Here is a 13777-nt window from a genome sequence, read left to right on the forward strand (position 1 = left end):
CTCTGCGGTACAGTGTTCTGGGTTTCGGAGGCATATTTACAAAACTGAAGTTGAACCTCTAACCCAAAGCAGGGTCAGACAAACCCAATGTTTGAGACATGACATTGTTTCATTTGTGAAGAAATCGCAGCCTGTACTATTGAACCTCGGATCCATCTCACTAACATCCCTTCCCCTCATGGAGATGATTCTCACTTCCTGGACATGATGTTTGTCTCTACGCCTCCAAGCCCTCGGTCTCGGCCTCGGCCTCGGCCTCTTCCACCTCAAGACTCCGCTTTGGGGGCTTCCCTTTCGATTTCTGGGAGTTCTTGGAAGCCTGAGAGTTCTTGGAAGCCTGGGAGGCTTTGGACGCCTTGGAGTCCTTGGAAGCCTGGGAGTGGTACGACTTCAGCGAGTCCTCGCAGCCCTGGCCGCACTTGCCAGCATCCTTCTTCTTGTGGTTTGCGTCGTGCTTGGCCTTGGCCGCCGCATCGTTGGCTCTGGCTTTGATGTCGAACTCTACCCTGACGATCGGCTCGACAGCGGCAGCGGCAGCGACGGCGGTGACGTTGCCAATCTCCGCGGTGGGTAGCGCGATGACAACGCCGCTGACGGAGAGGGTGGATAAGAGGAGAGTGTTGAAGAAGCGCATTGTGTCGGGTTATCTGACTTGAGCAGGAAAAGTTTTCCTTTTTTTTTCTTTCCTAGGGAAAGCTGGAAGAGACGACGGAGGAATTTGAGAAGGGAGGGAGGAAGCTTGATGTTGGAGGTTGAGGTTTGTTGCTTGCTGTCTGGATGATGAGAGGAAAGACTCGGTGATACCAAGGAAACAACTGAAGCTTTATACATTCACCAAGTATACAGCGTTGATATGTCTCCGACCCTGCTGACTCTGCCGGCTTACGAGGATGCTCATGCTGCGCGGTATTTCCCCGCCGGACAACAACTATCCCCCTCCGGAGGCCTATGTTGTCTAGCTCCACCCGTAAGACGAACAGGATCGCGACGCTGCCTGGCTGACGCGTTCATTAAGTTAAGCTTCAATGAACCCAGCCGGCGGCTTGAATCAAGGATGACATGGCCAAGGTCGATTCGGCATCGCAGAAATGGGTCTCGTAACCCGCGGCCTAGAGAAGAAACCAGGGGTTATGAAACAGAAACTCTCCCACAAGCTGGGATACATTAGCTGTACGGCGGCCGTTGCCACGCGTAGAGAGATGCGAGATGGTTGCCTCTCCGCTTTTTATTCTACCTTTGCTCCAACTTTTAGCCTCTAGTCTGTCCGTACTCTGTTTTATATGCCCTACTTTCCAAGTCATTTTGTTTGAGCATGCACCAGAAAGTACTGAACACGCCTCGGATTCGGCTTGTAGCACCCTGTCCTCTTGTCAGATACTACCCTGCACTTGTGACATCTGTGCAGTCGACGGGACATGATGAACAGACAAATGGTCGAGTCATCATCGGTCCGTCCAAGGTCAGCCTTGGCTCGCAAGACCGGCTGATCTGCGAACCTCCTCAGCGATCCGTCGCTGCCCAGGGGCAGCCTTGGACAGAAGTTGGATGTTCAGGTTCTCTCGGGGGGGAAGAGAGTTAATATCGAGCACGTACCTCGCCCAGTTGTTGCCGTCGCATCTCAACGCAAGGCGAGCGAACGCGTCTGCGCGCGAGAACATCAAAGCGGGAAACGATTCAGCGAAGAGGTGACTGGGCCAGTCTTTGGCAGAACCTGTTGGATCAGGCCCGGCAGAGGTTCATGTTAGTAGTAGCCGAAGCCGAGTCTGACACGTTGAGGTTCTCGTTGAAGCCCGTGAGCATTGCTGTCTGGCCATGACTGATGCCATCTCTTTGATGGGAGAACGAGGCATGAGACGCCAAGGGACATGGCGATGATAGCATCAAGAGGAACGTTCGGTAAGGTTCAGGGGAACAAAACCTTCAGCGGATTAAGGATTCCGCGATGGGCTTGCTTCCTATCGTGCACACCCCTTGGCGCTGACTCTATCGCTCTGGGCAGTATCGGCCGTCTCATCTGCCATTGGAGCACGTCCCTGTGTTTCAACTTCCGTCCCAGAAGACGGCTAGACTTCACAAGAGATCAGGTTCAGGTATTGTGGCAAGAAACGCTATCGACGCTATGGACACAGCATCTTTGAACACTGGCGTTAGAAGCTCGAGGCACGAAGTGACCTGTAGAAGGATAGCTCCGGAAACAAACCTATTTGGTAGCCTCAAAGTGAGAGGGCACGTATCGGGTGGCCGAGAAGGGGATGTCGTCAGTATAGTCTTGTGATGTGGGCGTGGGTGAAACTTAGACTTCCCGTACTTGTATTCATTGTTAATCTCTCATGCTTCGGACTATAATAGCGAACCCTCAAAAGTCTGTCTATCTTCGCCTGGCGTCCTCCGGGGCCCAGGGAGGTGTACAAGTATGCAGTGGTCTTGTGCCGAGTTTGTGTTGGTTTCCCTATATCCGGAAACCCTTTCCCGGATACCATCTAAAAACCTTTGGGGAGGGTATAATCCTTTCCATCATCGGCCAAGTCTGAAAAATCTACGTGTCCCCGCCCCTCGGTCTTCCCATACAGTCCCGTCGTACCGGTCGGGCTGAAGAGGGCCCCCGGGCCGGTGAAACACAAACAGACCGAAGGCCGAGGGGGACGGAACGACAGCCTTGGCGGGGGGAAACACCATTCTCGCGAGCCTGGACAGCTGGATATTTCGCTGTTTGGCGCGCATGTTCACGCCTTGGCTACCTGGGTTTGCGCGGACAAGGTGAACCCCTTGTGACGGACGAGGCCGTCGGCGACCTGGCTCCATGGCCCACGGCCCACGGTTGCTTTTGTTGTTGCTGCCAAAGCTTAGCTTGACTGCTTTCAGCCTCGATTTCTGGGTCGGGATGAGCGGACTAAAAGGGGGGAGGGGGCACTGTGGCTATCGCCGTGTCATGCAACGCAAGAGCAGGCGTCACGTTTACAAAGATGCAAGGCTGGAGGAAACCCATGTGTTGAGTTGATGCATGATCTTGCCAAACTGAGCTAGTTGATTATCGTCTGTACGTGAATCATGTAAATCATCATCCGACAGGCCGCGGACCCCACCAATGCAAGGCAAAGTTTGCGTTCCTGCGTCTGATGGAATTACCAGCATCGCCCTAATGATCAAGTGCAGGATGGGAGGGGAGAGAAGAACCATGGCCGTTGGCGAGTTCGTTCCCGAATAGGGGCTGGGCGGGCGCCAGACGGCCTGACACTTAAACACAGAGACTCACACAGAGGCAATGATTTGTCTTCTTACAGTTAGTCTCTCACTCATGTGTCTCATGATGTGTCCAATCGGCGCGACGAGTGATGGTCGCGGCAGCCAAAAAAGGATCCCCAGAAGCGTTACTTTACAGGTTCTTTCGTCCGAGTTTGCTGGGTTAGGGACTGGAAACGGAGCATTCCAGAACATACCGAAAACCGCTTCAATTTGTCCTGGGGGGGGGGGGGGGGGGGGGGGGGTTCTTCGGCAGGGGAGATGTTGATAGACACACTTACAAGAATGATAAAGGTAGTCAGTCGGCCCGTCTCTATCCTTATCTGTCATGTATTTCAGATTACTTTGATTAGCCTCAAGATCGGCGTAGGGATCTGGAAAAGGTACTGTTGTTTTGTGTGCTGGAAACCCTTGCTTGAACGGAAAACTTAGAACCATACTGAACATATTCTCTCACGACCCGACTGACCGTTTCACGGTGCTGCCGAAACCGAGGGGTTCATGACTTCTTTTCGCGTTGGCTGGAAAGAGTGTTTACCTGCATGTCTTGGGCAACAAAGCTGATAGACTTTGACAACCTGATTTCGTGACGCATTATCCTAGGAACCTAAAGAAGCATGTTCGAATATCACGGGGCTCATGGATTGAATTCATGCATGAATCAATCATGCTTTTGCAGCTTGATCCATCCAATCTGCCGGATTCTTGGCACTTTTGAATTCTAGCTTTTCTCAAGTGCTCGGACAGCGACGGACTCAAAGGCCTCTCTCCTATGTGGGTGGGTGTGGGAAACTTAGCTCATCTGACGCTATGTGTGTGTGTGCAATAGTTGTGTGCAATAGTTGCAGTAGTTGCTGCTCACGAGTCCTGACTTGTGCCAACCGAGTGGATGGAGATGCCGATCCACGAAACTAAACAGAGAGGGTCGGTCCGTACAGATATATCCAACCTGAGTTGCCGAGGACTGATGTACTATGTACATGATGGACAGCCCATGCGGAGTATAAACCGACCCATATTCTTGTTTTCACACACAGAGTTTCGATGATGCTGCAAGTGCGTCCAACCCGACATGGGTACGATGTCCAACGGTTGGTCACCAATGCACATTCCCTCGGCCGGAATTCCCTATTATATTTACCCCCTGTTAAGGTATAGAGACTTCGGATAAACATGGGGTCACGTGATGATGCGTGAAATCCGAGAAGTTTCTTGGCCTACAGTTGTCGACGATCTTTACCCCTCCCTCTCCCTCTCCTAGGCCTACAAGTACTCACCTCTTCCCGCCCCTCCCCTCCCCTCCCCTCCCCTCCCCTCATCTCTCTATGACGTGCGTGTGTCTCAGTTTCTTTGGCAACTTACGACACCGACGAGGTGGTTTGGCTTTTACCGACTAGAGGGAATACCGGTTGGTCGATCCCGACGGCGGCACGTCAAGAGGCGGTGGCGGGTGGGGTTGTCTATTCTTGGCTGGGGTCGGAAGAAGAAGAAGAAGAAGAATGGGCTTGTCTCCCTGGCCATATGTGGGCCAAACGTTGACGTGCGGTAGGGACGAGAGCCAACAAGACGGACAAAGGAACAGAATTGTTGATCCACCAGAGAGAGATGGAGAGATAAAGAGAGATAGAGAGAGAGAGAGAGAGGCGAGAATGCAGTCAGTGGCTGCGGCACAGCCCACCCTTGGGGCCCTGACTTGTTGGACTCTCTCTCTCTCTCTCTCTCACACACACACACACACACATGCATGCGATGTACATATGCAGAGTCCACACGTGTATTGAAGTCAACACCACACCACACACACACAAACACACACACGAACGCTGTTGATGACTCCAACCCCAACTCCAACTCACATCCCTTGTCCGCGTGGAGACGCCGAGGAGATGAGACAAGAGACTCGAACTAACCCCAAGACGAACACATCCGTCTCCATAGCCGATGCCCAACCCAACCAACCCTTACCCCATCTTGCTACCCGTATCCATACAGACCCTTGCCCCTCCCCCCCAAATGCCCATAAGTATATTCCTGCCCATGTCGGGCTTAGTCATTGCTATTTCGCCATTCATGGTTGGAACAATGTTTGTTTGCTCACTCTCTTGTCTCTCCTCACTCTCTCCACACCCCCCCCCCCCCCCCCCCCCCCCCCCCCCCCCACCCCCCCCCCCCCCCCCCCCCCCCCCCCCCCCCCCCCCCCCTTCCCTGTCTCTATCTCTCTCAGTCCGTCAGATCGGTCTTATTACCCAGTCCTGACTCTCTCTTTCTCTCTCTCTCTCCCGCTCAGTCTTCCCTCCCTCCCCCCCAACTAGTCCGAGATTGCTCCCCACTTGTGGCCGTGTCAATTTCAACCTCGACGCGCCCATGTTTCTTCCCCATCTCGTCCCTCTCTCGTCCATGAAAACAAATACCACCAAAAAGCTTGTCCCCCCCGTGTTCTTCATGCCTTGCGACCCCCCCGTCAGTCCGAGGTCACACACACAAGACGCTGATCCATCCCGCACCGAGATCCCTCATACGAACGGGGTTCCAAGACGACGCAAGGGCGGTAGCGGTAACGTCCCCGCATAATTGACCGAGAGTGAGTGCTGTTGCTCATCCGAGATCGTCATCATCCCCCTCCCGCCCCGGGGGGAACCTGTGGATCTACACCCATCGACCAGGGGAAAGCTGTTGCTAGCTACTACGGATACTGGTGCTGCTGCAAGCCGGTCCCTCAGGCGCGCGGCGGCCCCCTCACTGTGGCTCAGACAGTAGGAAGAAGTCAGCCAGCCATATCCCTCCCTCCCCTTTTGCCCTCTGGTAGTCTCACTTTGTACACCGTACGACGGACGTAACGGAACATCCCCCCCTACCTTCGTATTCTTCTTCTTATTCTCTCCCTCCCCTCACCCCCCACGCTCCTTGTCATCCCTTCCCCCTCCCCTCCCCCCCAGTCCGTCTGGTGCCGGATGGGAGCCCCGTGACCCGGTTCGACGCGCCCGACGCTCGCTTCGGATCATGGGCGAGAACCAGGGCGACGACCACCAACAGAACGGAGAGTCGCGGCGGCATAGCGAGCCCGCCATCAAGCGCCGCCGCATCACCAAGGCCTGCGACTTTTGCCACCGCCGCGGCAGGAAATGCAAGCCCGTGCCCGAGGGGACCGGTGCCGGTGCCGGTGCCGGTGCGAGTCCCGGCGGCACGCCGAGCTGCCTGACGTGCATTGAGCACGGCGCGACGTGCACGTGGAACCGCGTCGCCGCCAAGAGGGGCGTCAAGTCCAAGACGTCGCCGTCGTCGTCGGTCAACAACAGCGGCAGCCATAAGCAGATGTACTCCTGTGATGACGGCGACGGCGATGGCGATGGCGAGAGGTGGTTCTACGACGAGAGCCGCCACGGCAGCCGGGGCCTCGTCTCGCGCCTCATTGCTATCTTTTTCGATACGGTATATCCAGTGTGCGTATCTCTTTCTATTCCTCGTCCTCCTCCACCTCCTCCTTCACCTCCTCCTGCACTCTCATCTCCTCGTCTTCTTTCTCCTCTTCATATTCATCTACATCTTCTTCATGCTATCTCGAGTGAACGAAGCACCATCCATCCGTCCGGACTGACACCCCCCCCCCCCCCCCTCTCAGATTTCCCTTCTTCGACGAGGCCTCCCTCCTCCGAGAGTGGGACAGCACCAGCTTGTCGTCGAGCCGGGCCTCGTTCGCACGCCTAATGGCCATCTGCGCCCTCAGCTCGTGCCACGTCCGGGACGGCGCCGTCTTCGACCCGGCGGCGGCACCGGCCCCGCTCCGGCCGGAGCACCACCGGGCCTACATGGAAGACGCCCAGCGCGCGGTGCCGGAGAGCAACCGTGACATTGGCGGTGGCGACGCCTTCGACTACCTCCAGGTGCTCGGCACGCTGTCGCTGGCGGCGACGCAGCTCAAGGACGACCCCCTCTTCCACGAGTGCATGGGCCGGTACCACACGCTGGTCGCCCAGCACACCTTTCACTTCGAGGCGCGCTGGCCGCCGCACCTGACGTACCCGGAGAAGCACGTCCGCCGGCAGTTCTTCTGGTCCATGTACCGCCTCGAGGTCCACGCTGCCCTCATCGACGGCCACGTCATCCGCTGCCCGGAGCTGCAGTGCGCCGTCGCCTACCCGCAGCAGGTCGACGGCCTCGCCGGCATCATCGACGCCTCTGCGCAGACGGAGAAGACGCGCTTTCGCCGCGGCAGCTGGCTAACGGGCTGGAACTACATCACCGACCTGTACCGCGTGCTGGAGCACGTCATCGTGCGCATGCGCAAGGACCGGCTCAAGGCGCTGGACCGCGGCCCCATCGAACACGAGCCGCTGATGCCCCCGATCGACGGCCTGCTCGAGAAGGTGCTGGAGAAGAAGGGCAACCTGCCGCCGTACGCCACGCACGCGTTCCCGGCGTCTCACGACGTCGAGGCGAACCTGTGCGGGTTCCAGGTGGCCAACATAGCGTGTACCTTTCAGGTGAGCGGGCCCTGGTGTGTATCCGTATACACATATAGCTGTATATATGTGCATGGGTAGATGAGCCTATGAGAAAGAATCCTAGCTAACCCCCCTCCAGCTGCTCCGGATGGCCGCCTTTGCCTGCCACGACAAGTTCGAGGAAGCCTGCGGCGCCGCTCTCGAACTGATACAGGAGATCACCGCCGTGCCCGTGGAATACCTGCGCGCAATAGGCAACCCAATGGTGCGGACTGCCCCCATCTCTCGCTCGGCCTGATTTATCAAAGCTAACCTGGGACTCACTCTTAGCTACAAGAGCTGGCCGGCGTCGCCCACCTGCTGAGCAGCTTCATCACGCGGCAGCTGATCGACTGGCAGTACTACAAGCTTCGTGAAGTCATGTGAGTTGACATTCGAAACACCCTCTGTGCTTCCTCACAACCCCCAGGAGTCTGTCTGACCAAATGCAGGGCGTCCATGGCAACCTTCCTCCAAAGCCTCGCTCCCTCGCTCCCGTCGGCCAGCCAGGCCGGGGCGAGGATCTTCCAGTACATCCACAAACTGGAGGAGATACTCGTGCGACAGAGCCAGCCAGCACCACCGGCGGCCGTTGCTCCCATCATACACCCTCCCCCCTCGGAGATGGTCCGGGAACCGGGGGCTTTGAGTCTGATGCCGCAGCAACAGCGGCAGCAATTGCAGCAGCAGCAGCAGCAACAACAACAATCACATCAACAACAACCACATCAACAACATCCAAATCGACAATCACATCCTCAACTCCCGCCGCAGCAGGGCTTGCTCGAGCAGTACGCGCTGCCCAATACGGCGTTTTACAACTTCCAGACGGACTTTATCGGGAACATGTGGACCAACGCGTTCAACGATTCGGCCGAGATTGACTGGGCCAGCGCCATTGAGAGCTGGGGGACTACTTGACGGGGGCGTCGACCTCAAGTCAAGGCCCATGCCCGCTATTCTGCTTTTATATATCTGCAAAACATCAGACGTGATTTTCCCGTCTCGTGACTGTTTTAAGTCTTATCTTATTATCATCAATCATATACAGACAGGTAAAAACGTGTCCTTGTCAGCAGAGGACCTGCTCGCTGTTGCTCGTCACCTCGGTGCTTTGAACGGCGCATATGCTCTTCATCTTCACGTCCTCCGTCCGTGATACTGCTCCCGTTTCCAGCGTAGCCTTCGTCTCCCAGACGAGCCGCGATAACAAGTCGATCCCGGCCCGGACCCCGTCGACAGTCCGGATGTCCGGCGGGAGGGCTCGCAGGATGTCCCCCTCCAGGGCCGTCATGCCGGCGCAGCCGAGAATGATGCTCGTCGCCCCGTCGTCGATCAACGGCCTCGCGCACGCAGCGATACGGTCGACGACGACATGCCGCTCTAGACTCTCCAGCTCAAGAGGCCCGAGCCCTGTCGGCGCCACGCCGGCCGAGGCCCCGCCGAACCCGAGATCCGCGACGGAGGCGGTCAACGGGGGGCCCCATGCCCGCGACGTAGTGACGATGCCGAACCGCCCCCCCGCTTGGCTTGCCTCCCGCAGCGCGGCGTGGAAGATGCCCGTGACAAAAGGGACGACGCCGAAGCCGACGGTGCCGGTGACGGTGCCGGTGCCGGCGCTGAACAGCTCGCGCAGGGCGTGGACGAGCGGGTGGTCCGAGAAGCAGCAGACCAGCACGCCGTCGGGGGGCTTGTGGGCGGCAATGTGGGCGATGACGCGCGGGAGCATGGCCCTCGTCGACTGCTCGGCCTGGGCAGCGTTCTCGATGCAGGGCGGGCAGTCGGCGAGGCCGCGGCCGTCGAGGAAGGATATCTCGGGGCCGGGAGACGATGACGGCGATGATGACGGTGATGGTGAGCCGTAGGCGCGACGGAGGTCGTCCGTCATGCGCGTCGTGGAGATGGGGACGATGCAGAGCAGCCTCGTCGGACTCCCGGCGGGGGCCATGCTATGAGATTTACGAGAGGAAAGGGGGGGGGGAGACTCGGGCTTTATGAGAGGATCATGAGAAGCTTATAGAGCAGGACGGCTAGCCGGGATAGAAGAGGATAGAGAAGGCCCTTTGAGATGGGGGAAAAGACGAAGAGAGTAACACGAGAAAGAGGCTGTCCGTTTTCAGCAGCGAATTCAACCGCCCCTCGGCCGATTCAACAGCTTAGCCGCCCGTCTTCCCCCCTCTCCCCTCTCCCTCCCCCCCTCCGTGCGTTGACTCGGTTCTTTTCGTTCGTACTAGGGGATTAAGCTATATGCATGGCGCCGAATGCACGTCTTCCTGCCATCTCGGCACTTGAGATGCACGGCTCGTACGATTCGAGGCCCCCTCTTTTCAGGGTGAAGGTGAAATATTCTAGGGGATTTTGAGGGAGGGGGGAAGGGTGGATTTCCGCATAGGGGAGAGTTCGTTCAAAACCTTGACGTAAACATCCATGGCTGTATGCAGGCCGAGGCGTTGCCGGAGGAGGCGGACGAGAGTCCGATGCGGAGGCACGACGGACTAACACGGTGTGGATGGCGGTGGAGATGTCATATGGATCGAATAATGGGATGAATAAGAATGAGCATAAAGTCATCATGACGAGATGGATGTCACCCCCTCGTCCCCTTTTCTCTACATATTCTTGCGTGGGTGTGATGATCCTGCGTGATCCAAGACACATACATATACACATAAGTAGACTCACTTACACACCACACTTACACACGTACACATTCATGCTCCTAGGACCAACATCTCTACCTGTCAGATGCCTCTTTCAACGAAAGATGAGAAACCAAAGAGCTCGCTCGCTCACAAGCAGAATGACTGAATAAACGACAACGCTACGAACACCGTTCATCTCCCCCTTCTACGCTATCTTGTCCTCGCCCATCTCGGCCGAGGCCTTGGACGGCGTCTGCTCCCGCCCGTCGAGCACCTGCACCCCCGCCGTCTCGGCCGGCCCAAAGGTGCCAAAGTAGTCGGCATCGTCCACGGCGCGCGGGTCCCTGATGGGGAACGCGCCGTGCAAGAGCCAGTACGTCCCGCCGGCCAGCGTGCACCCCAGCGGCCAGGCGAGGTAGTACAGGTGAGACCAGCCCGCCACCTCGACGGCCGGGTCCCTCACGCGCTGCACGAAGCCCGGCAGCAGGCTAAAGGTGCCCAGCGTCCAGGAGACGGCGGCGCGCCAGTTGACGCCGCCGTGGAACCAGTAGATGCTCTCGGGCGTGGCCTCGTACAGGTGCGTCAGCTTGAGGCGGCGGGCGCGCACGAGGTAGTAGTCGGCGAACATGACGCCCGTCATGGACCCGAGGAAGACGCCGTAGCCGCCCATGACGGTCAGGAACTTACTCGCGCCGTTCATCAGCTGCCACGGCTGCATGACGAAGGCGAAGGCCGCCGTCAGGTAGCCGCCGCGGCGCAGATTGAAGAAGCGCGGCAGCAGGGCCGACAGGTCGATGCCGTTGGACAGCGCGTTCTCGGCGACGGCGATGCCGAGCTGGGCCAGGATGAAGGCCAGGCTCGCGAAGAAGACGGCGGCCCTCGCGCCGGGCGAGTGGCCGTAGTGCGCCTGCAGCGCGTCGAGGAAGCGGTAGGGCTCCCACACGAGCGTGCCGTGGGTGCCCGGGAACAGCTGGGCGGCGCACGAGGTGCATATGATGCCGGCGAGGGCGACGAGGATGGTGTTGAAGGGCACGAAGAGCAGCTGCGAGACGAGCTGGTCGCGCGGCCGCCGGGCGAAGCGGGTGAAGTCGGACTGGCTGAAGATGTGCGTGCTGATGCCGCCGATGTTGGTGCACACGCCCAGCGCCAGCATCCAGCCGAGCCGGGCGCCCCGGGCCTGCTCGACGCCGGCCGTCGCCGTGATGTCGGAGACCATCGGCCCCGCGCCGCCGGCCGTGGCGACGCACCACACGAGCAGCGCGAGGACAGTCGGGATGACGGTACAGGCGGCAACGGCGAAGGGCACGTGGTAGCGCTCCGGGCGGACGTAGATGAGCGGCAGGCAGAGCAGCGAGAAGAGGATGAAGCCGACAAAGTCGGCGGTCGTCATGGTGCCGCCGGCCAGGGGCGTGCTGAGGCTCTGGCTGAAGGAGGGCGCCATGGATGAGATGAAGGTCCGCACGCATTGGCCGCCCCAGTAAACCTGGGTCGAGTACCAGATGAAGGACAGCACGATGCGCTGGACGAGGGGGAACAGGGCGCCGCGCATGCCCCAGCTGGCCTTCTGGAGGATGGAGAAGCCGATGTGCCACTTGGCCCCCGGGGCGCCGGCGAGCACGCAGACGACGCCGACAATGCAGTGGCCGACGACTACGGTCAGCATGGCCTGCCAGACGTTGAGGCCGAGGGCGATGAGCGAGGAGCCCGTGGTCCAGCCGCCGATGTTGAAGGAGCCCGTGACGACCCAGAGGCCGACGAACTGCCACGGCCCGTAGGTGCGGCGGTGCGGCGGGAGCGGCCTGGTGTCGCGGTTCATGTAGGCCGTCGTGGCCACGTCCGTCTCACGGGCGACCTGCACGCGCCGGACGAGGGCCGTCAACCCGCCGGCCATGATGGTCTTGGAGGGTGATGTTGATGGTGATGTTGATGGTGATGGTGTTGGTGTTGGTGTTGGTGTATTGATGATCAGGTACCGTAGCTACCGTAGCTACCGTCGTATCAGCGGCGGCGCTCCGGATGCGCCCCCGTCGTGATGGACAAGACCGGACCTGGGGGCGGTCAAGGGGGAGGGTTAGGGGGAGGGGGGGATGGAGGGGATGAGACCGGCCGGGAGGCACGACGTCAGTCACTAATAGAGACCTAGACCGGGATACGGGCAACTTGACAGGTAGGGCGAGAACAAAAAGAGGGCGACGCTACACCCGACTCGTCTCGGGGAGAGGAGGGGGAGGGGGGAGGGGGGAGGGGAGAGACCGAAACTGGCTTTCTTCTCTCCGTTTAGACTCCGTTTAGACTGCGACGACTGCGACGTAGCTCGGAAGCTTAGATGGATAGTGGGCACACCACACGGATCGACGAGGGTTCAAAACTCTGGTCGGTTTCGCAGGACGGGAGCGAGTCGTGGTGGCATGGGTATGGGGGGGGGAATGGATGGGTATGGATGGGTATGGCAATATGGCAATATGGGAATATGAGAATGTGGGAATATGGGATTGTGGGAATATGGGATTGTGGGAATGTTGGAAAAGGGTAGAGTCTGATGGTTCCTCTTGTCTGTCCACAGTGTGATACGTCCCTGGAGATGATATATATATATTTGAAAGAAAATCATTCTCTCTCATCTTCTCCCTCTTCCCCCCTCCCTTCATCTCGCTCTGCCTGTCTTCTTCTCTCATTTCTCTCTCTTTCCCCTCTCTTCTAACAGGGAACCGTATCCAGCATGACGGCAGGAAGAGGCACAGGAGATGACATGTCGTGGCGGCGGCGACGGCGGCGACAGCGGCGAGCAGCAACATACGCACACACACACACACACACACACACACAGAGAGAGAGAGAGAGAGAGAGAGAGAGAGAGAGAGAACGACATGGGGGAGGGAAACGAGAAAACGAAGCCCAGTCTTACCAGATACGGTGTTCCCTACATGAGGTGGATGCGCTTGGCTGGCCAGAAACAAGCCCGCGATGGGCGGAGTACAGGGTCAGCTCACCGACTGTCGGGGTAGTCGGGGGGAGGGGGTTCGGGCATGGTCGCCGTGGTCCTGGGCGCGGCAGACATCCCAGGCGTTTCCAGGCGTTTGAAACAGGACGCGGCATCCATCGTCCATCCATCCATGTTGCATCCGTTCTTCAGCCGCAGGAGGTCGTCACTTGTCAGACTGGTCAGTCAGGCCAGGCGCCTTCGTGTGCGTATGTGTGTGTGTGTGTGAGTGTATGTGTGATAGTTGCGCCATATGCAGTCAATGCAGTTACTGCAGTCACTGCAGTCATTACAATCACTGCAGTCGTGAGGGGAGAGCTCAGCCAAAGCCCCATGCGTAATTGCCTGGTTCCATGAGGTTGAAAATCCCTCTCTCGAGGTCCTCTTGGCCCCCCTTGGTCCCGTCGGAGCCCTCGTGGCCCCCGGGGAGTGTC

At 58.5% G+C, this 13777-nt stretch overlaps 4 protein-coding genes across 4 annotated transcripts; 1 reads left to right on the forward strand and 3 right to left on the reverse strand.

Moving 5' to 3' along the window:
* Nucleotides 1–133: 133 nt before the first annotated feature.
* Nucleotides 134–886, reverse strand: CDEST_10329 (uncharacterized protein). Its single transcript, XM_062926487.1, has one exon. It carries the CDS (start codon nt 632–634, stop codon nt 218–220), a length of 417 nt encoding a protein of 138 aa, XP_062782538.1. The 5' UTR covers nt 635–886; the 3' UTR covers nt 134–217.
* A 4578-nt stretch (nt 887–5464) lies between these two features.
* CDEST_10330 (Putative zn(2)Cys(6) fungal-type DNA-binding domain-containing protein) lies at nt 5465–8791 on the forward strand. Its single transcript, XM_062926488.1, has 5 exons — nt 5465–6680; nt 6860–7721; nt 7822–7947; nt 8013–8104; nt 8174–8791. Exons 1-5 carry the CDS (start codon nt 6241–6243, stop codon nt 8640–8642), a joined length of 1989 nt encoding a protein of 662 aa, XP_062782539.1. The 5' UTR covers nt 5465–6240; the 3' UTR covers nt 8643–8791.
* Nucleotide 8792: 1 nt separating this feature from the next.
* Nucleotides 8793–9669, reverse strand: CDEST_10331 (Putative asp/Glu/hydantoin racemase; the record flags this gene model as incomplete). The annotated part of the gene is made up of 1 exon (XM_062926489.1): nt 8793–9669. One exon carries the CDS (start codon nt 9667–9669, stop codon nt 8794–8796), a length of 876 nt encoding a protein of 291 aa, XP_062782540.1. The 3' UTR covers nt 8793.
* An 899-nt stretch (nt 9670–10568) lies between these two features.
* On the reverse strand, nt 10569–12254 carry CDEST_10332 (Putative purine-cytosine permease; the record flags this gene model as incomplete). The annotated part of the gene is made up of 1 exon (XM_062926490.1): nt 10569–12254. One exon carries the CDS (start codon nt 12252–12254, stop codon nt 10569–10571), a length of 1686 nt encoding a protein of 561 aa, XP_062782541.1.
* Between the last annotated feature and the right edge of the window lie 1523 nt (nt 12255–13777).

The sequence above is a fragment of the Colletotrichum destructivum genome, chromosome 6 (assembly GCF_034447905.1).
Source record: "Colletotrichum destructivum chromosome 6, complete sequence".
Taxonomy (NCBI): domain Eukaryota; kingdom Fungi; phylum Ascomycota; class Sordariomycetes; order Glomerellales; family Glomerellaceae; genus Colletotrichum; species Colletotrichum destructivum.